At 43.1% G+C, this 23,488-nt stretch overlaps 1 protein-coding gene across 7 annotated transcripts in view; it reads left to right on the forward strand.

Moving 5' to 3' along the window:
- The first annotated feature begins 292 nt into the window (after window positions 1-292).
- Window positions 293-23,488, forward strand: part of ADRB2 (adrenoceptor beta 2) — a 130,083-nt gene continuing 106,887 nt past the window's right edge. Inside the window, exons 1-3 of one of the 7 annotated variants that reach the window (XR_011171187.1) lie at window positions 294-2,476; window positions 16,008-16,952; window positions 17,566-22,687. Coding sequence is in view for 2 of the 7 variants with exons in the window: in XM_069102329.1 (XP_068958430.1) it covers window positions 598-1,809 (1,212 nt within the window). In the remaining 5 variants the exon portion in view is untranslated. Of the gene's footprint in view, window positions 2,477-4,319; window positions 4,517-16,007; window positions 22,689-23,488 lie in introns of those variants that run through there. The other 6 variants (XR_011171186.1, XR_011171185.1, XR_011171189.1 and 3 more) reach the window with 6 other exon arrangements.

Below are 23,488 nucleotides of genomic sequence, written 5' to 3' on the forward strand. Positions count from 1 at the left end.
GGGCACCCACGTCTTTCTCGCTATGCCTGCGCTTCTGGATGTGGCTGTTTCTCTGTCTCCTTGCCTGTGCGTCTCTCCTGGGGTCGGCTTCCTCCCAGCGGGACGTCCAGTCTGCCTGAGGCTCCCTCGCGAACCCGGAGCCCAACGCTTTCGCATGCTGCGCGCCCTGGATAAGGTGCGGCTCCAGGGGCGGGCCGGGGCTCCCAGCAGCAGGAGAGTGGGGGTGGTGGGAGGGGCGGGGTCTCCCTCACACCATTGGCTGAAAGTGACCCATCGTCATCGGACGGAGGCGGGTCGGGGGACAGCCGAAGTTCGGAAGTCCCGAGCGCATAGCGGGCTCGGAGCGCTGGCCGTGTGCGCTTTCGCTCGGAGCAGCTGCCGCGGTACGTGAGCTCAGAGCTGCAGACCCAGGGCGCGCCCTGCTCCGCTTCTCCCCTCCGTTGCTAGCAGTCCTGTGCACCTTACGGAGACCGAATGACGGGACTCTCAGGGAGCTGAGCCGCTGCCAAGAAGAGACTGGCAGGCGGGCACACTCTCAGTCCAGGCTTGCGGACCTCCGGGGACGGCCCCGCCCCTGGGGGGACACCTTGAGGGGCCATGTCTGCCAACCTGAGCCGCAGCTTTCTGAACAGCACCGCTGAGAAGAGTGAGGCGTGGGTAGTGGGCTTGGGCATTGTCATGTCCACTGTTGTCCTGGCCACCGTCTTTGGCAACGCGCTGGTCATCACAGCAATCGCCAGGTTCCAGCGTTTGCAGACGGTCACGAACTACTTCATCACATCACTGGCTTGTGCTGACCTGGTTATGGGGCTGGCCGTGGTGCCTTTTGGGGCCTGTCACATCCTCATGGAGATGTGGGCCTTTGGGAACTTTTGGTGTGAATTTTGGACCTCGATTGATGTTCTGTGCGTCACAGCCAGCATCGAGACCCTCTGTGTTATTGCTGTGGACCGCTACTTCGCCATCACAGCGCCCTTTCGGTACCAGAGTCTGCTCACCAAGGGCAAGGCCAGGGTGGTCATCCTAGTGGTCTGGGTGGTGTCGGCCCTCACCTCCTTCCTGCCCATTCAGATGCACTGGTACCGGGCCAGCCACCAGGAAGCCCTCCTGTGTTATGAGGAGGAGACCTGCTGTGACTTCTTCACGAACCAGGCTTATGCCATCGCCTCCTCTATCGTGTCCTTCTACGTGCCTCTGGTGATCATGGTGTTTGTGTACTCCCGCGTCTTCCAGGTGGCCAAGAAGCAACTTCAGAAGATAGACAAAGCGGAGGGCCGCTTTCACGTCCAGAACAGCAGCCAGATGGAGCAGAACGGAAGGACAAGTCATCGAAGGTCTTCCAAATTCTGTTTGAAGGAGCATAAAGCTCTTAAGACCTTGGGCATCATCATGGGGACCTTCACCCTCTGTTGGCTGCCTTTCTTCATTGTCAACATTGTCCACGTGATCCAGGACAACATTGTCCCTAAATATGTGTACATTTTTCTGAACTGGGTGGGCTATGCCAACTCAGCCTTTAACCCGCTGATCTACTGCCGCAGCCCCGACTTCAGATATGCCTTTCAGGAGCTCCTCTGTTTCAGGAGGTCAGCCCTGAAGCTCTATGGCAATGGCCACTCCAGCAACAGCAATGGCAGGAGCGAGCCAAACGAGGAACATGGGAGCTATCCCACCGAGCAGAAGGAGATCGAGCTGCTGTATGGAGACCTCCCAGGCACTGAGGGCTTTTTGAACTGTGCAGGTACTGTGCCTAACGCTAGCGCCGACTTAGAGAGCCAGGATCAGACTCTGGATGATACTCCCTTGTGACTCTCTCTGCTTGGCAAAAACCCTCAGCAAAGCAAGCAAGGTGGGGAAAAGAAAGAAACCATTTTTGAAAGAACCACCACACACACAAAAAAAACCCCCAAACAATCCAACAAACACAACTCATCACAAACCCCCAAACACTAAGCCTTCTCTTTAACTGTGAGCTAGAAGAGAGATGGGCAAGAGGGTGGAGAACAGTCTTGGGCTATTTATTGTTTTTAAGTTATCAGGAAACAAAACGGCTGGCCCACCGGCTCCAGGGATTCCTCGTTTCTGTAACAGCTGGGTTCTACCTGGAATGGAGTTGGGAAGTGTATATCCTACCTCGGGGGTCTTGAGGACCTGGGTTGAGTTGGCTGGCTTTCTCATAGATCTACCTCATTTGTCAAGTATTAGGGTTAGCATACTTCTACCTTGGGACATCTTTCTGGAGGAGCAGGGCTTCCCCCTGGCCTTGGGGACGCTCCACCTGGACCTGGCTTCAATGTGGATTGGTCTCTTCTTATTTGCTCCAATGGGCTGTTGAAGGCAGGGACACAGAAGGGGCAGCTTCTGCTGTTTGAATGAGAAAAGTCTAAAGTTTACAGTAAATAAATTGTTTTGCTGTGACATCATTGCACCTGTTTGTCCAAACCCCTCAGCGGAACATTCTTGTTGGAAACCACAGGTAACTGTTTGTAATAGCTGTCTGGTGACTTAATGGAGAATTAATAGTAATAAGACTTCACACTTCTGTGGTGTTTGCTGGTTTTACCTACTGCGATTCCCCACAGCTTTGTGAGGTATGCAGGGGAAATATCATATCCATTGTATTGAGGAGCTCAAGGTTCAGGAGGTGAAGGTAGGGACTTACCTACAGTCATATGACTACAAAGTGTCAATGGGGACTTAAACCCAGGCTTTCTGCTCTAAGAGCTCATCTACTTTTTTTTTCATACCACACTTCCTGGAATTACATTTACACATAGTTTAAGTCTGTCGGCATCAAGTATTATAATAAACACATCTCAAATAATCCTTCCACCCTAAGTCAAGCTCCTCTGATTTGCTTAAGTATGTTGCTCATTAGTGTACCTATTTAGGTATTATTAATGTGTAAATATATTTAATGATTATCATATAATAAAATTATTATTTATTATTAATGGGAAATTGTCAATTTCCCATTAATTCTTTATTCCAAAATTATTCATGGGAAGATGGTGGTAGGAAAGAGAGACAAAAAGTCTAGCTGGGTTCAAGTGCCCACTGACATTTATTACCCACGTGACCCTAGCAAAGTCACTTCTCCACCTTACACTCTGTTTCCTCATCTGTAAAAAGAGGAGTCTGGATTAGTTGGCCTCTGATGTACCTGGCAGCTTTAGAATTAGCATCCTGTGATCAAGTAAAAAATCCAGTTCAATTCAATAATAATGAAATGTATAGCTCCCATTTACATAGTACTTCAAAATTACAGAGTTCTTTACAGACATGTTGCCTCATTGGATTCCCTACCATGTTTTCATGTGGACAGTAGCACATCCCCATTTGCCTAATGAAAAAAACTGAGGCCCAGAGAGGGGAAGTAACTTCTTCAAGAGTCTCACAGTTAGTAAAGCCTTTGGAGCTGAGATTCAGACTGAACACTCAGTACTAAATGCAGTCCTCTTCCTGTTGCACCACAAACTGCCTCCTGTTAGATTTTCTGTGTGCTGTTTACATCAGAAAGACTGACTCATGGACTTAAGGTGATGGACAGCCATCTCCCTGCCTGCTGTTTGTGGCAGCCTCCCAAATTTATACCCTCACTCTGCCTTTCCTTGGGCATCTCTGAACCTCTTAAGACTGGATGGATAGAAAAGAAAGAGGATTCAACTGCTTTTTATGAAAATGCTGCCTCTCTCCTCCCTGCCCCCCACTATGACAGCCTCTCTCTTTCCCACCAGAATGCAGAGGACCAGGAGTTAGTTGGTGGCCAGGCGGGCAGAATGAGTTCAGTTGGAAGCCTGGTGAATGGTTCTCTAGATTTACCTTCCCTTCACCCACTCCTCAACTAGCTAACTTTGTGGCCTGAAGCAGGTCCCAAATCACTAAGTCCTCTCTTTGGTTTCTTTGAAGAGGAGAGGGAAGAGTAGTGAGAGGGGAGGGGATGAGAACAAGCTTTAGTCAGATGGTCTCTAAAGTTCCTTCCAGCCCTACTTGAACATTAGAGATTTGAAGCTTAGAGCTGGACAAGACTCAAATGATCACAGGCCATCTAATTTTTTTAAGGTCTCATAGGGTCATAAAATTTAAAGCAGGAAGGGACCTAGTCCAAACTTCTCATTTTACAGATGACTTTAGAAAGACTCAGAGAGGTTGTGATTTGTCCAGGGTCACACAGTTGGTGAAGAGTAGAACTGAATGGGATTCAAACCCAAGTCTTTAGAATCTAGTGCTTACTCCCCAGCATCTTTCTGCTCAAGGTCATGAAGGTGATGAGTAGCAGAATTAGGGTTTGAATTTGATTTGTGTCTTCTTACTGATAGGGAATCTGCTGCCCAGAGATGGAACCTGACTTGCCCAGATGTCATATAGTGAGTCAACAAGCATTTGTTAAACACTTGCAATGTGTTGACCACTGTCCTAAGTGCAGAGGATGGATGCAAAAAAAGCAAGTAAAAAAATAAAAAAACAAAAAACCCAAAACGACAACAACAAACTCCAACAACAACAACAAAAAAAAGCCCAACCAAACCAAAACCAGTTCATGCCCCTGAACCTGGCAATACCAGAACCCAGGTCTGGTGAGCTTCCCCGTCCCTCTCCTCCCCACCCCACCAAAGCTGGATGCTTTATCCACTGCCCCATCCTTATTTCAGTGGTGCCACAATAGAAGGTGGCCAGGTGGCACCGGAGCTGCTGGGAGGACGCTGGTTCAGACAGGTTTATGAGTACTGAGAGGGTCGGTGAACAGACACTGCTGTTTTATGGAATGACTCTAATGTCCTTAAAAGCCACTTATATGACAATCGAAAAAGTAAACACATTCTTTTACCCCCTTTCCTCTCTATTCCTTTTCTATTTTTATATCAGGTATCTGGGTGCTAGCTGGGCTTCTCCCCCCATGACTGGAGAGGGCTTAGTCTGAACAGAGTTCAGTAATCTTTAATTTGTTCCTCAGCTGAATAGCTGCTTCCGGCTTCCAAAAAGTGGTTCCCTTCTCTCCATCTGTCAGCATAACTCCCTTATAGCCTTAACCTTACCAATGGTGAGCATTCACTTATGATCATAGAGTGTTAGAAGGGACTGTAGAACACGGACCAGTGAAATCTTAGAACTGCTCAGGACCTTAGAGCATAGGGTTTTGGATGGAGGCCATTGCACATAAAAATGTATTCAATTCAGGGGGCGTGGATGCTTTTCATCCAGGCAAATTGCAAACTTTCTGTGCTCTCAGGGATGGTTTTCATGAGTTTCTATGGCCAAAAATTGTCATCACCTGGTTCTGTGCCTCCTTCCATTTAACCAGACTAGTTCTCAGAAAAGAGAGAATTAGCCCATCTTGAGGTCCGTATGCAATTGTTCTAACTTGACAAGATTGTCAGAACTTGTGGTCTGCTGGCATAGCCTTTGGAAACCCAGAGTCACATCCATACCATCACATGGTACTGTTGGAGTACTAATGTATGTGTGTGTGTGTTTGTGTGTGTTGTGTAAAGACAAAGACCACAATGGATCATAGAGAGTTAGAAGGTTCATTAGCTCTGCACCCTCATTTTATAGTTGATGTGGCTGAGTCCCAGAGAAGGCAAATGACTTGCTCCATGCTGCCTCCTTCACTTGATCACCTTGTTGACCATAGGCATCTCTCTGGGGTTCAGTCACCTCTTTTGTAAAATAAAGGGTTTGGATTAGGTGGTGACTCCTGGGGCAGCTAGGTGGCGCAGTGTATAGAGTGCTGGGCTTGATGTGAAGAAGACTCATCTTCCTGAGTTCAAATTGAATTTCAGATACTAGCTGTGTGACCCTAGGTAAGTCACTTTACCCTGTTTGCTTCAGTTTCCTCAATCTATAAAATGAGCTGAAGAAGGAAATGGCAAACCACTCCAGTATCTTTGCCAAGAAAACCCCAAATGGGGTCACGAGGAGTCAGACACAACTGAATCAGTCCTCCCAGCTCTAAATCTATGATCCAAAGAGCACAGAACTTATGAGTGCCAGAGCCAGGACTAGAACCCAGGCCTTCTGACTTTCAGTATTGTACTTGTTCCCAGATACCACACAGACCTTCCTGTGGTTGCCAGGGTGAAGGGGTTTGGGAGTGTGCATTGTGATCTCAGTCAAACGCTGAATGGCTTGATGGTTTTAGTGCACTGTGTAATAGTAGTCTGTGTGTGGGACCATTGGCCTTCTCCTTGTATAGAGTTTTTAAATCTGTTAGGACTTTGATACCTGTTATCTCGTTTGATTTGTCTCCCCCCCGCCCCATGGCCCTTCATAGCTTCCCCAGCTCCTCTCAGCCTTCCAACAGAGAATCAAAGAATTTTAAATTTGGAAATGACATTAAAGACCATCTAGAATCCTACAATTTGGAGTGAGGGAGGGACCTTAGAGATCATTTTTTATTAATCATTATAAATCGTTAATTTATTAAGCCCTACTATGTGCTAGATATTATGCTGGGTATTGATGGGGTTATAACCCTTGTCCCCAAAGAGCTTACATTGTATTGGGGGAGATCTATATACATATAGATAAATTTTGACATATGTATGTGTATGTATGTATATATATATATATATATAATATTCTGTGACCCTATACAAACAAACTACATGTATATGTACATGTATGCTTATGTATGCAAACACATTTCTATAACAGATAGGTATGTGTGTGCATGCCTGTGCGTGTAATGTGATACGCAGATACAGAACAGAAAGCACTAACAGCTGGGGGTGGGGGTGGGGATTGGAAAGGCCTCATGAAGAAGGTGGCACTTGAACTGAAGGACATGAGGGATTTTAAGAGGCAGAGATGAGGACATAGTGCATTCCAGACATGGGGAATACAAAAGTACAAAGGTGGGAGGTGGAGTATTGTATCTGAGGAATAGCAAGACCAGTTTGACTGGACCCTGCACGATGGGAAAGGGAGTAATGCCTCATGAGAAGAGAAAATAGATTGGATCCAGTTTATGAATGGTTTTAAAAGCTAAAGGTAAATAGTAAACTCCAAAGGTGGAATTTATAGATTTTTCTTGGGGGGGTGGGAACAGTTAATCTAGCCTAATATCCTCATTTTTATTTTATTTTTTAAGCAATCGGGGTTAAGTAACTTGCTCAAGGTCACACGGCCAGTTATTTCTGGGTGTGGCGCTGAGTGTCTGAGCCCGGGATTCAATCTCCAGGTCATCCCGACACTGGGGCCGGTGCTCTTACTCACTGAGCCACCTGGCCACCCCTAAGGAATTAGGGGTAAGTAACTTGCTCAAGGTTACACGGTCAGGTGTTTCTGGGTGTGGTGCTGAGTGTCTGAGCCCGGGATTCGATCTCCAGGTCATCCCAACACTGGAGCTGGTGCTCTCACTTGCTGAGCCACCTGGCTGCCCCCTAATATCCTCATTTTTAACAGAATATGATAATGAGGCCTAGAGAAATGAAATTGTTTTTCCCAAGGTTCACATAGCTGGTAAGCAGGAGAGTAGATTTGAACTCTAAAGAATCATTTATTTCACTCAGGAAATATCTACAAGGACATTTTCTCCTTTCAGGATGCTTGAAGATTTCCTAATTCAGCATGCTTATGACCTAATTCAGTACACATCTCAGTGTGGTCATTCATGTTTTGGGATTAATGTAACTATATGTACCTTTTTCAGTCTCTAGGGCCTTGATCAGTGACTGCCTTTCCTAGGATATGAAAATATAGAGTGAAAAGGGCCTTTAGAAGCCATTTAATGTGACCCTTCCTTCCTCCAAATCCTTTGATGGATAAGGATCTGAGGTCTTCCCTCTCCAAGGTCACACAGGTAGGAAGAGCTGGTTACTCTTGTCCTCTGACTTTTAATACCACTCCTTTTAGAAATGAACAGTGGCAGATCTTATTTTTTTTTTTGAAAAAATGATTCTATTTATGTCCCTCTGTCATGCATATTTGTTTGTTGTTAAGGGATTGCATAACATTTGTGGTATATTCACCAGAACAAAACTTCCTTTGCCTAGGCTAGAAGGGCCCAGGAACTGTCAAATGAGAAACTAATATTGAGATGCCAGCTGACAGGTGTGTCTTGTGGGGGTGGAGGGAGGGGTCGGTTACTGAGGGATGAAATCCAGGAAAGGGAGGATGGGAAGGAAACGGGCTGCAGAAGGCTTAATGAGAAGCAGGCTGTGCTGAAGCCTGCAGAAGGAATCCAACCAAGCATTGGTTGTCAGACTGTGCTAGGCTTCAGTACTCTGGACATGTCAGGAGAGCATAACATGTAGCCGCTCCCCTCAAGGAGTTTATAATCTACTTGGGAGAAAAACACCAACATCCACATAATGGCGGTAACAGGTAGTGACTGACTTCGCGGTGCAGTCAATAGAGCCTTGGATCTGAGAGTCCAGAGGCCCGGGTTCTAGTCTTGACTTGGGCTATGTCCTTTTCCTCTCTGAGACGAACTTTTGTTCTTCATAGAATGAGACAGTTGCATCAGATGAGGTCTAGAGCCTATGACTGGTCTAACATCCCATGTTCTAAAGTGAGTATATGTTCTGTATTCTAACATTCTGTGGTCTAAGGGGCCTTCCGGCTCTGATGTTCTAAGTTCTATATTCTAACATTCTCTAGCCTAAGGATTTTTTCTGCTGTAATTTTCTGGCTATTATATCCCAATAGCCTATGAGATGAAGCTAGATTCCAGGCATATGTGCAGACTGAAAATCCCATTTGGAGGGAAGAACTAGCAGCTGTGGTCTGAGCTGAGGGTATAAGGCTTCTCTCCTTACTGTGGTTCTAACAGAATAGCAGCCTGCTCATCAGAATGCCTGATCCTTTTCTCCTGGCTCTGGTTTTGCCTCTGGGTTTCAATTTAAGGGTTGGGCCAGAGTGAAAAGAGGATGTGAAACTTTCAAAACCGAGTGTGTCTGGGTAAAACTGCAGCAGCATATTTGCCACTGCCCAGATCGCACCCAGGCAGACTGGTTCTTGGTGAGTTTGGGATGGTGCCCATGGTGGCCTGATTGCAAGGCAAGTCTGTGACTAGAGTTGTCCCGAGGCCTGGAACTTGTTAGAAACCTGCCAGGCCACAGCTGGCTTGTGAAGGAGATTTTAAGTGTTTTGCTCACTTTTTTAGTACAATAGAACTGATTTTCTGGCAATAGGGAGGTTTTGTGTAATGGGGGAAAGTTATTCAGGCAATAATAATAGTAATAAACAAGCAACAAGTTTTAATTCTCTTCCATTACCTTATTTAATCCTCACAGTAGCCCTGTGAGGCAGGGAACGCTAGTATAATTAATTCCATCTGATAAATGAAGAAACTCAGGCTATCTCTTCACAGATTCACAAAATGTCCGACTTAGAAGGGCCCTTAGAGATTATCAATGCAACCCCCTCAGTTCACAGAGTAGGAGGAGCCATAGGCCCAGAGAATTAAAGTGACTTGTGGCCAACCTGTGTAGGCAGGTTGTAAGCCGCTGATCAAGGACTCGAACCCAGGATCTCTGACTTTACATCCAGTGTTCATTTTAGTGCACTTTATTTTTCATTCATCCAACCAATATTTGCCAAGCGCCAGTCCTTCTGTGTGAGTTTGCACAGGGGCCATTCTCAACAATCTTGCTTCAGAGAGAGTACAAATAAGATTGCTTGGGGAATATTTAAAATACTTAAAAGAACAAACTTCTCAAGTACATTCAAGAACTTTTAAAATACCATCTATGTATGATTAAGAAGAGATGGCCTGGCTGGTTTGTGGAGAAAATAGAGTCAGACCAGGAGTCAGAAGGCCAGCATTCAGGTCTCTTCATTTCCCTCTCTGGCCACTAGGTTGCTACTTTATAAAATGAAGGGGTTTTCCTGAATGATCTTTAGGCCCCTTCTAGCTTTAATATTCTGTGAGTTGGTAGACTAATTAAAAGTGGACCAATCCATCAGTCAATCATTTATTCAGTGACAGAGTTGAGAAAACAGGTTTTTAAAATCTCAGTATATCATTAATTGCCCACATTTAATGAGATAACATTTGTTCAGTTGTTTTTCAGCTGTGTCGTTCTCTTTGTGACCCCGTGTGGCAATGCTGGAGTGAGTTGCCTTTTCCTTCTTCAGCTCATTTTATAGATGAGGAAACTGAGGCAAACAGGGTTAAGTGACTTCCTCAGGACTATACAGCTAGGAAGTGTCTGAGGCCAGATTTGAACTCACAAAGGTGAGTCCTCCTGACTCCAGGCCTGGCACTCTATCCACTGTGCCACCTAAATGCCCTGAGATGACATTTACCAGGGAGAAATGTAAAACACCTTCACTTGGGTGTAAAAACTACACAAAGACAGGGATAGAGAACTGTGGTTAGATCCCAAATTAAAGTGGCCTGAAGGTTCCCATGGATAAGTATAAAGATGGGGGCTAGACCTGTGGTTTCGTTGGTATGGGAAACAACCCCAGTGAGGCAATTGCCCCTCCCCTTCTTAAGTCTCTAGGCTCACATGGTAGCAAAAAACAAACAAACAAAACCCTAAATTCATTTAAACCAAATTAATAGGAATTATCATCTAGATGAGGGAGGCAGTCATTTAATTATCTTTTATTTACCCTGGCTAGACCACATCTAGGGGATTCTATTTAGTTTTTGATCCCACATTTTAGGAGTGACATGGACAAGCCTGAGCTTATCCAGAGGAAGGTGCTCAGGATGGTGAAGAGACTGGCGAAAGGATGACATGAACAAGAAGGGGATGTTTAGGCATAAGGAAAGAAGACTCTGGGGGACTTGATTTTTGTCTTCCGAGTATTTGGAGAACTGTCACACGGTAAAGGTATTGGACTCAGTTCTGCCCAGTCCCAAAGGGTAGAACTAGGACTGATGGATAGATGTTGTAATGAATCCAACTTTGGCATAAACACTTCCAGAGAGATGCCCCAAAGTAGAATTGACGACCTTGTCAGGTCTCAAGCCCTTTGAGCCTGGAGCTCTTTGAGTGGAGCCTAGAAGGTCACTTGCTGGAGATTTCTCAGGTGGGGCTCTAGTTCAGTTCTCAGCTAACTGAGAGATTCTCTGTCCTCCTAACTCTGAGATTTCATGAGTCTCTACTGATTCTGTGAATCTATGGAACGGACTGCTTTGGAAAGTGGGGACTTCCTATCCTTGGAAGTATTCAAGCAGAAGCTAATTCTGTCAAGTATGTTAAAGAAGAGATTTCCGAATGGGGTGAGAGGTTGGAAGAGATGACCTTTAAGGTCCATTCCAATTCTGAGATTTAGTGACACTGTGTGCTTGAAAGCAGAAGAAAATAAAATTGTATTTCTTTTTTTAAGTTATTCTTGAAGTCAGACTTTTGTCCCATTCACACTAGCCTTCACCCCAGTGATCTGTATTGAAGGCTTTTCACTGTATTCCCAACTGGGGAACTACCCAGGAAATCAGTGTCTTAACAGCTCTGGGCTGTAGGGTGGGGGAGAGATGGAAACCCAGAAATAGAGCAAAAACGTTAAGCAGTTTTCCATACTATTAGTCCTGTTCATCAGCTGTCCTTCCCATGCCTTTTCCAAGTGACTTATGACCTCCTAGAGAGAAAATAATGAGTCTTCTCTGCAAAGACTATTAAGACTTTATTCCCCCCTCATCATTGTACTTCCTGTGGTCTTGTTTCCATCACTCTGTTCTGTAATAATCATTTCCATTTCTATAGTACTTTAAAGTCCATAAAACACTTTTTTCTCAACCACCCTAGGAGGGGTAGGAGTGTAAGTGGTGCAGGCAAGATTGACTGGAGTGGATAAATGGCTTTTCTGTGACCTCTTTTCATCCCTCCTCAAATGTCCCATGCCTTCTCTTTCCATCTCCCTCAGCTGAGAACTTGCCTCATATTTTACAGAATAGTAAAAGTCTTTTGCTGTGAGGTCCTTCTCTCCCATTCTTCCCTATCTCATATCACTCAGATGCCTCCTGCCGCTCTCTCCTCCTCACCCCTGTCTCACATGATGAAGTGGCCTTACTTCTTACCAAGGCTCACCCCTCACCCCTACTCAGGCGATCCCATTCCATCCCAACTCCTCCAACAGATTCCCCCCTCTGTCATTCCCATTCTCACTTATCTTCAGTTTCTCTCTGTCTACTGGCTCCTTCTCTGCTGCCTATTAACACGTCCATGTCACCCTCATTCTCAAAAAATCCTCACTTGATCTTTTCATATCTAATAAGCATCATCCTTTATCTCTTTCTGCCTTTTGTGGGTAATTTCCTTGAGAAAGCTATCTACTATAGATGCCTATGCTTTCTCTCCTCTTTCTTAACTCCTTACAATCCAGCTGCTGATCTCATCATTCCTCTTTTAATGACCTCTTAATTGCCAAATCCAATGGCCATTTTGAAATGACCTTTTTGAAATCCTATTTTCCTCTGCTTCTCTGCAATCTTCGACACTGTTGACTAACCTCTTCTTGATATTCTCTTCTCCTGGGTTTTTGGGACACCACTCTTTTCTGGGTCTTCTCCTGTCTGACTACTTCTCGATCTCATGACCTAGCTCATCCAGGTCATGCCTTTTGGCCACAGGTGTCCCACAGGGTTCTATCCTGGACCCTCTTCTCCGTCTGTATTATTCACTTGGTGATCTCATCAACTCCTAGTTTAATTGTCATCTCTATGCTGGTGATTCTCAAATCTACTAATCTTGTCCTAACCTCTGTTGACCTCTAATCTTGCATCTACAACTGCCTTCCAGACATCTTGAACTAGATGTCCAATAGACATCCTAAACTCAACATGTCCAAAACTAAACTCATTAAAGGTCCCGCTAAAGCCTCCTCTCACCACAAACTTTTTTTGTTACTGAAAAGGCACCACTATTCTCTCAATCTCCCAGGCTCACAACCTAGGTGCCATCTTCAGCTCCAACATCCTTCCCTCTCCCGTCCCCCCATTCCAGTCTGTTGCCAAGACCTGTCAATTCCACCTTTGCAACATTTGTGAAATATGTTCCATTCTCTCCCCTGGTACTGCCACCATCTTGGTACAGGCTCTCACCTTCATGCTCAGATTATCTCAATAGTTTATTGGGGGGTCTGCCTGCCTCAAGCCTCTCTCCCTTCCAATTCATTTTCCTTTCAGCCTTGAGAGTGATTTTCCTAAAGCACGGGTTACACCATGTCATCCCCCTCATACTCAAAAAATTTCAGTGACTCCTTATCACCTCCAGGATCAAATACAGAATCTTTAGTGTTCAAAGCCTTTTGTAGCCTATCTCAACCTGCCATCCTCCTTCTAGGCTTTTTATGCCTTCTCCCCCCACCAGTGCTTGCTTATCAGTTCAGTGACTCTGACCTCCTGGCTGTTCCTCAAACAAGAGCCTCCATCTCCTGGCTCTGGCATTTTCTCTGGCTCTTCCGCATGCCTAGAATTCCCTCTCTCCTCATCTTCTGCATCCTGGCATCCCTGGCTTCCTTCAAGTCTCAATTAAACTTTCATCTTCTGCAGAAAGCCGCTCCTAACTCCTCTTACTTCTAATACCTTCCCTCCCTTAATGACTTCCTATTTGTCCCACGTGTACAGGTTGTACACATTTGTTTGCTTGTTGCTTCCCCCATTAGATTGCAAGCTCCTTGAGAGCATGCGCTGTCTTTTGCCTCTTTTTGAATTCCCAGCACTTCCTTACACAGAGTAGGTGCTTAGTAAATACTGACTGGCTCATACTCATTGTGTGATCATGGCCAGGCCATTTACCCTGCCCAAGTTAATAATACTGATAAAATTAAAGAGGCATTTTGTTATGATGTATAGAGCACTGGGTTTAGAGTCATAAAGACCTAAGTTCAAATCCTGACTCAGATACTTACTAGTCCTTTGACCCTGGGCAAGTCACTTAACCTCTCTTAGTCTCAGTTTTCTCACTTGCAAAATGGGGATTGTAAAAGCATCTACCTTGCAGAGTTGTTGTGAATAGCCATGAAACAGCACATAAAGTGCTTTGCAAACCTTAAAGTGCCATATAAATGTTCACTATTATGAGCGCATAGAATTCTAATCTTAGAGTCAGGAATACCTGAGTTCAAACTCAGACACTTATGAGGCATCTGGCTCAGGGCAGATCATTTTTTCTTTCTCAGTCTCAGTTTCTTCACCTGTAAAATGGGCACAAGAATAGCATCTGCCTGAGTTGTAAGAATCACTGCCGACTTTAAAGTGTTTTATAGATGCTACTTATTATTGTTGTTGTGGCGCTCAAATGAGATCACATCTGTGTTAAATGCTCTGCAAATCTTAAAGCTTGCTGTAATTATATTACCCAACCTCTGAGGTTATCGTGAAGCTCAAATGAGATATGTACACACACACACACACATATACAACATACATACACACATAGACACACACACAGAAATGTCAGCTATTGTTTTTATCTCCATTTTTACAAGAGAGGAAACTAAGGCTCAGAAAATGAAAAAGATTGTGCCAAGTTGCATTGTAAGTGACAGGCATGTGCTGAATTGAATGGTGATCCTTCTGGCGTATCATGAATGTTGTTTGTCCTTGCACTGGGTTCTTAGGCTTTTATAAGGGACTCTCCAGGAAGCAGAAAGTAGCCTGTAATCAGCTACCAAGCTGCTAAATCCTCAACGATCTCTCTCTGAGCAATAATATAAGATGAATACTCTGAAGATCCAGGCATAGCCATCTAACCAGTGAGTTTTCTTAGCTCTAATGTTTTTCCCCTAATTGCCCCCTGGCTGCCAGTTCTGTATTTACTAAATTAAATGAAATGAAGCCCTCCTTCTAATGGGTGGAATGACAGTTATGCTCAAACAACTTTTCTGCCTAAGCTTGTGCTAAACACAGATCATTAAAGAATCACATAATATCAGCCCTGGAAGGGAACTGAAAATAAAGGACATAGAACATTAGAGCTGGAAGGACTTGAGAACAGTGAATGTTTGGGATCTTCAAGTCCAATGGTGCAACAGCATAATCATCATCATCACAACAATGGCTAGCGTGCATGCATATATACATATATATATATATATAACATGTTTTAATCAATTGACTTTTATTTCTCAATTACATGTAAACAAGGATTTTTAGTATTTGGTTTTTTTTTTAAGTTTCAAAATCTCTACCTCTTCCCCTCATCTGCCCTCTCCTTGAGAAGGCAAGCAATTTGATATAGATTATACATGTATAGTCATGCAAACATTTCCATATTAGTCATGTTACAGAAGAAAACACAGACCAAAAAAACAAAAATAATGAAGAAAGTTTTAAAAGTATGCTTCAATATATATTGAGATTCCATCAGTTTTTTTTCTTAAAGTGGACAGCATTTTTCATCATGAGTCCTTTGGAATTATCTTGGATCATTATATTGCTGAGAATTACTTAAGTCATTCACAACTGATCATCATATAATATTGCTATTACTATGTATAATGTTCCCCTGGATATATGACACATTAATTTTTGCAAAGAGCTTTGCAAAATTTATTTCATTTTCCCCTCTCTTAACAATCCTAGGAAATAGGCCTAGTATTTTCACCATTTTATGGATGAGGAAACTAAGCTTAAGTGACTTGCCCAGGGTAACACAGTATCTGAGGCTGGATTTGAATTCAGATCCTTCTGACTTTAAATCCAACCCTCTACTCACTTCACCACCTAGCTTCCTCTAAAGAAGGGACTTTAGAACATAGAATTTTGGAGATATTCTAACCCAACTTAGTTTAACATGATCTTTATTTTTAAAAAGAGGAAGCTGGGTACCAAAATGTCCAATGTCATGGAGGCAGTCGGTGGCAGCGTCAGGTCTCCTGATTGCCAGTGATGCCCCGGGAAGATTTTCCTGCTAGCCATGCTGTGCTTCTCTGGCCTGTGCTGGACTTCATGTGCTGACTATTTTATGAGCTGTACTGATGTAATTGCAGATGCATTCCCCATCAGGACGTACACACTTCCCCCCATTTACCATCTTGGCTTGTGTTTACTTATCTGGATGACTGACTCTATTAAAGGATTAATCCCAGATTGGAACTGTACACAGGCTCCACTTAGGACTGCAGCACCAGGAGCTGAGCACATACAAGGCAATCTTTATGCAACCCGACCTGACCTTCTTCCTGTTGCCCAGCCTGGAAACAGCCAATGACCATGGTCTAGAAGCAGCTCCTCCTTGTCACTGGAGACTGGGGACTGAGAGAAGAGGGGGACACTTCCCCGGGAACACTGGGGATACCATTTATTCCTGGCCCAAAGTGAGTTTGGCTTGAGGAGGGGCTGGGCCCATTATATTTTCCTTCTTCTGCAACAACGAGGTCCCAAAGCTAAGCTCTGGCAAAATTGTGGCATCTAAAAGTGGGTTTTTGCTTTTACCAACCCCCACTCTGGGTGTGTGCCCATCTGCTCAGGGAGGGTGTATATATAAACAGATGGGCGTATGGAACATGGGCTGCCACTGACTCCTTGTGTGACCTTGGCTAAGGCACTTGGATAAGGTAATCTCTAAGATCTCTTCTAGCTATAAAGTTCAGTGCTATGATTTCCCTTTCCAGGCTTCAATTTCCCCAACCATTTTAAATGACAGGGTTGAACTTAACACCCTTTCTAGCCCAAGGGGCTAAGACTCCATCATTTCCTTTCTGTGGCCCTCAGCATTCCTGTCTGTGAAATGTGTATGGATTCAATGACCACTAACATTCTTTTAACTGACAGGAATATGCTGAATGAGGCCCTATCAACGGGCAAGGTCAGGGTGTGTACATCTAGCCCACTCAACATCTTCCACTGAGTCCTGGGGATTCTGAGAGACTCCCTTCCCTCCTCCCTGCCCATCTTCCTAGTCTATGTCTACCTCTTTTGCAGCAGTTCCAGACCAGCAAAATCAGCCTGAGGCTGTGTGTGCAAGGCATTGAAAACAAAGTGAGAGATGGCAGAACTGGCAGCTGCTCCCCAAGCAAGCACCTGTGACCTAGAATTTCTTCTAGTGGGGGTAATCCTACTGAAATGTGTATCACGCATGTGCTGGCTGCATTCTGTATTCTGAGGCCCCTTCCATCTCTGACATTCCGTGGTTCTATTATTTTTTTATGGGTGTACATATAAACATGTGGCTCCTTTTTGTCTGCAGGGGTAGGCAGTGTGTGTGAGGATATGTCATTAACAATGGGCAGGTACCATTTCAAGTTTTAAGCATTCAGGACAGATAATTGGGACCCAGGTCTCTGTCTATAGGACAGTAACACTGAGTAACTAATAAAATCCAACATCAAATATGTAATATGTACTGACATCAGAGCAGACTCAGGCATCCTCATTTCTATTCAAACATAGTTTGGGGAACCAATTATTTCTCCTATAACTAGACACTATGGGATGTATAAGGGAACAATGAGAGAGTGAATATGTTGTATTTGCCAGTGTCTACAATATTGACCCTCAAAGAGAAACACTAAATCTGGAAACCATTGAAAGTGTCATAGATTTAGACACTCTGAAAGGCACTTTGGGGGGTTATCTAGTCCAGGGCTTCTGAAACTTTTCCCACCCCTTCAGCACTTCTTAAACTGTGGGTCATGACCCCATCTTCCTCTCTCATTTTACAGATGAAGGAACTGAGGTCCAAAGAGGTCACATGATTTTCCTCAAGAATACATTCGTACTAAGTAGCAGAGCCAGGATTTGAACCCTGATCCTCTAACTCTAGCTAATGATCTTTGCCCTGGATGGTATGTTGTCCCAGAGAAAGAAAGACTGAAAAAGAAGCGGTAGTCTGAAGAAGAAAGCCAATCATGCAAGGGTAAATGGAAGGAATGAGGGGTGTTCAACCTAGAAAAGAGAAGTCTTCAAGAAGAGAGGGGCACCAAATATATGAACGAGACACTTTTGTCCAAAGTAGAATAATATGTTTTGGGAAACACTGAGCTTCCTACACCTGTATATCTTTGAAATAAAGGCTGGATAACCACTCTTTAAGGGTATTAAAGAAGGGATTTCTGTTCAGGCACAAGTTGGAGGATATGGTTTCTGAGGTCTCTTTTGTCTCTGAGATCTTGTGGTTTAGTGATTCTGAAACTAGGGCGAGTATGTGCGAGGTATGGGAGACTCTAGCAGAACAGTGAAGTGAGGCAGGGTGGTCCCGAATTGAGGCCATAAGGTTCTAATTCTTTTCTTTTCTTTAGAAGATGCTCCTAGATGTTTTGGGAGGTGACCCCAAGGGGTTGCCTAGTAGCTGAACATCACTCTCCTTCCTGCCGTGAGTCACTACTTTCCACCTCTTATTTGCTCTCTTGAACTTAGTCACTAGATTTAAAGCTGGAAAGGACCCTGGAGATCTGGACTGACCTCTTCATTTTGCAGAGGGAGAAACTGTGTCCCAGAGAAGTGACTTTCCCCAAGATGACTGATAGCAAGTGGCATTCAAATACAGACCTTTTGATTCCAAATTCAGTGGCTGTTTTTGTTTTGTTTTTCCCAATCTGTCACACTACATGGGGCCAATATCTTAAGGTAAAAGGAATCTGACTTCTGAAAATCAAGTACATTAAAAAAAAAAAACAAACAAACCCAAATTCATGAAAAGTGGGGAAGGGTCAGTTGGGTGGGAATCTGTCATTTTAAGGCAATTTACTTCCTTTAACGTCTCTTAAAATGTGGTTCTTTAAAAAAAATTTAATTTAATTCCTTTGTTCTTGGCACAAATACAAAAACTGAGAAATGATGTTTCTACCACTTCCTTTACACCACACACACACACACTCACATACTCACAAACTCCTGCACACATGCACTCACACACATGGGCACAAGAAAATTAGTCACAATCCTGACCTTGACTTGCTGTGTGCCCTTAGGCAAATCACTACCCTTCTTTGGAGTTCATCTTCCCTATCTGTAAAATGAGCAGTTTTAAAGTTTTTCCTACTCTAACATTCTATGTATGCTCTGTTGTTCTTTCCACCTCTCTCATTCTGTGTTCCATGTTCTAAGGTTCCTTCCAGCTCCGATGATCCATGGTTTTATTAACTTCAACTCAACTGAGTCAGAATTTGGACAGAACAACCTAACGGTGTCGCTGCTTAGTTTCTGGTTTTCAAAAGCTTCCTGACATCAAAGTGGTGATTGAGTCAGCTGAAATCAATGAGCTGTTACTAACCTTTGCATGTGTACAATAGGTCTGGACTCCCTGGTCTTAGATGCTTTAGGAGTTGACTCCAAGGGGTTGCCTAGTAGCTGAACATCATTCTCCTTTCTGCTGTGAGTCACCACTTTCCACCTCTTATTTGCTCTCTTGAATTTAGTCACTATATTTAAAACTGGAAAGGACCTTGGAGATCTGGACTGACTTCTTCCCTTTGCAGAGGAAGAAATTGTTTCCCAAAGAAGTGACTTTCTCCAAGACAGTAGATAGCAAATGGTGTTCAAACACAAACCTTTTGATTTCTAATCCAGTATTTTTGGTTTTGTTTTGTTTTCCACTCCACTACACTAGATGGGACCAGTTTCTTAGGGTAAAGGGAGTCTGACTTCTGAAACTGTTCTCTGGAAAAGACAGAAAACTCCCAGTACTTGGTACCACATTCTTCTAGATTGCCATGGGCCAAGTGGTGGCATTCTTTAATTCTAAAACTTTTAAAAGGTCAGAGAGTTATAAATGAAGTGATATCGTGAGAAATAGTTTAGAAATTGGCTTTCATAGTGGAGTACCACTAAGTAGTTATAACTGTTTGACCTTGGTTAAGTCACTTCTCTTGTCTGAATGTCAGTCCCTTAACTTTTAAAATAAGAGATTTATACTAGATGATCCCTAATGTTTCCAGTCCTATAGTCTATGGTTTAAGGTCCTTCTGTGAAAGTCTAAAATCTGTGTTCTAATGTTTGTCTCAGCCCTAGTATTCTAAATGCCATGAGGAAAGGCACTTCAGGCATTCATCTTCTGTCTTTTACACTTTTACACTTCTGTCTTTTACTGACTTTTAAACACAGTCCTTTTTTAGCACTGAAATTCTATTGTTTCTTCCAGTTCTAATGTTCTATGTTCTATATTTTAAAGTCTCTTTCCACTTTGAAGTTCAGCATGCTATAGTCTAAGTTTCATTCCAGTTCTAATATTCTCTTGTCTATATTCAAAGATACTAATAGCTGTATCATTATTTATCCTCTGATGGAAGGTAATGAGGTTGGGAGAAATCTAAGAAGGAAAGATTGGAGAAGGGTGTTAGAGAAAATGATAACCACTCTTCCATTTCCTCCCCATTGGATTATTTTTCTGCTTCTCTCCTTATATGTCTAAATGCATGTTTAAAATGTTGTCACTTCCTCTCTGTGTGAGAAAATCACCCTGAGACAAAAAGTCTCTTGAAACTGAGTCTAAAGTAGGAATTCTCAAGCAATGGATAGATTTCAGGAGACCTATGATGTTGGATGGGGAAAATATATATCTTTATTTCAAGATAATAGATTTCCTTTGTAATCCTATGTATTTTATTTTATGCATTTAATAACATTGTGCCAAGAAAGGATCTATAAACTTTACCAAGCTCCCAAAGGAATCCACGGCACCAAAAAGGTTAAAAATTCCTAGTCTGAGGGACGGAAGGAACAAGAGAAGTCAGATCATAGGAAGAGAGGGAAGAGATCAAAGGCCCAAGGGCATAATGTCAAGGGCCCCTTAAGGTCCTGGAAAGGTGTGACTATGTCTGTATTTTTTGACAGCAAAGCTTATTCTTCTGCCCCATCCCCAACAATCTCTTCCCCTTCCACATTTCTGAAATTTGGGATTTTAATTTAGTTCCATCTCAGACACCTGTCTGGAAATATAGTATAGTGGAAGAAGGATCATCTAACATATTATAGATGTCTTAAAGTATATTTCTAGAAGAAGACTAGGCTCCAGTCTTGTTTCTACTAGAACCTATATGACTGGACAAATCACTAGCCCTTATCTGTAAAAAGATTGTAACGTGTAATGTAATATGTAAAGGCTGTAATATGGTTTCTTGGATCTTTTAAAATTTTAAATCCTATAATTCCCCATGATTTCATCCTAGATTTCCATCTGTTCTGACTGCCCTCAGTAGACTATACATGCTTGACAACCACACACCGAGCTAGGTAGGTCCCCAGTGGGTCTCTGCTGCTCCAGCAGACACAGACAAGATGCCCTGATCCACAGTCCTTGGAAATGGATTGCTTTAGAACAAAAACAGACGGTGAATATTCTGGTGCCTCTTGCTCTTTGGACATCAGCAGAAAGTATCCACTGAACATGTGTAAGTGGTGATGATGGAAATACAAGGCAGCTTTGAATAAGCAGAGTAAGAAAATATGGAATGGATACAAGTAGACATACCCTGTATTCACATACCTTACAAACATATTCATCCCTTTACTCATTCATTCATGTTTTCATTCAACAATGTGTCTTCTTAATTAATCTTCCTAAGGCAAAGCACTGATCATATCCCTTCCTTGCCTTCAAAATTGTTGAGTCATAGGCCTCGCTGAACGTCAAAGCCAGAAGAGAGCCAAGAATATGACTATGGTATCAGAGATATAAGGGACCTTGGAACATCAATTGTCAGAATTAATTCCAGATTGCTGAAAGGTGTTCTTATGGAAGTTCACAATATAGAATTCTCTGGTATTACGCATGATTATCGCCCTTCTGGTTAAAAAAGAAAGAATCTAAGAGTTTATGGAATTTGTGTTATTTGAAGGAACCAGGGATGTTTAGCCTATACAAGAGAAGGCTTATGATGGAGCTAGGAAGGCATCATAGAAGTCTTCCAACATGTGAAAGGCTATCACCCAAAAGATGGCCTAGACTTCCTCTGCCCATCCCAAAGGGTAGAACCAGGAAAAACATGTGGACAATGTAGAGTGAGGCTTGAGAGCCTATTTAGAAGTGGAATAGGCTGACTTGAAAGTCACTGGAGGTCTCCAAGAAATCACTGGATGACCATTATCAGGAGAGAGATTCTTCTCCAGGCACAGGTGGGACAAGATGACCACTGAGGTCCCTTCCAACTCAGATTTATGACACTTTAGCATACAGAACATAGAATGTCAGAGCTGAAAGGGGACTCCAATAGCATCTAGTCCAACTCCTCCATTGTGCAGATCACCTTCCAGGGCTCCTCATTACTCAGAGGTTAAAGTTCAAATTCTTAAGTGTTTAAGACCTTCACCTAGTTCTAGTCCCTACTCTGGTTCCAACGCACTTGTAAATGAAAGTTTTATCTCCCCCTATGTCCTCTCACCTACTCTACATTAAAAACAGATTGACCAATTAGAATTCCCCAGACACATCCCAAGCCTTCATGCCTCAGTACCTTTGCTCATGTATTCCCTTACCCATTGGATGTCCTCTCTCCAACTCTGCCCATCAAAATCCTGCCAAGTCCTCAAGGCTCAGATTAAATGTTATCTTTTTGAGGAAGTTTTTCCTGATCTCCCCACTGGGAAGTGGCATCTCTCCCCTTCTTCTAATGAAACCTTTAAGGAAACATTCTTGGTACCTCTCTTATACACTTAAAATTTGCTATTTTGTATAATAACTGTGTATATTCATGTCACATCTGCCCTACTAGGCTGAGCACTCCTTGGCGACAAGATCTATTTCTTATTTATCTTTGTCTTCTACACAGTGCCAAACACGGGGCTTTGCACATCTAGTAAGCTTTAACAAATGTCAGATGAATGAATGAACGAGTGGTTAACAATGAATGTCGAATAAAGCTAAATATTGAACAACAAATATTGAATGAAGGCATTTGTGGTCCATTTCCTGAATGTGGTACCTGATCAGAGGTATGGCAATCCCTGCTGGAAGACATCAGTTTTACTATTGGTAAAACAAAGAGTTTAAAATATATGACCTCTCTAAGTTCCCTTGCAGCTCTGACATTTAATATTCAAAAGCCCTTTCCTTTTTTGACATCCTCTATGGTCTAAAATCCCTTTCAGATCTAAAAGTCAATCTTCTCACATTTTACTTAACTTTAATGTTTAATATTCCAAGATTCTTTCTAGCTTTGTTTTAAGGGTCAGCTAGGTGGCATAGTGGATGGTGTTGCGCCTGGAGCCAGGATGGTCTGAGCTTAAATTTGGCCTCAGATACTTAGTAGCTGTGTAACTCTGGGCAAATCACTTAACCCATTTGCCTCAGTTTCCTCATCTGTAAAATGTTTATAATTATAGCACCTTCCTCTCAGGGTTGTTGTGAGGATCAAATGAGAGAGTAATTGTAAAAGTGCTTAGCACGGTACTACATAATTTAGTTGTTATTAGCTATTATTCTAAGGTTCTTTCCAGCTTTAATTTTCTATGTTCAAAGGTCCCTTCAAACTCTGACATTCTGTGTTGAGAGTCCCTTCCATCTCAAATACTCTGTCTTCTAAGGTTCCTTCTACCTCTAACAATCCATGCTCTAGCCACTAAGTGCCTATACTTTTTAGCTAAGGCACCCTTCCTTTCTTTTTTTCTTTCTTTCTTTCTTTCTTTCTTTCTTTCTTTCTTTCTTTCTTT

The sequence above is a fragment of the Petaurus breviceps genome, unplaced genomic scaffold, assembly GCF_028583685.1.
Source record: "Petaurus breviceps papuanus isolate PSGF00001 unplaced genomic scaffold, PetGlider_PUasm1.0 551, whole genome shotgun sequence".
Classification (NCBI taxonomy): domain Eukaryota; kingdom Metazoa; phylum Chordata; class Mammalia; order Diprotodontia; family Petauridae; genus Petaurus; species Petaurus breviceps.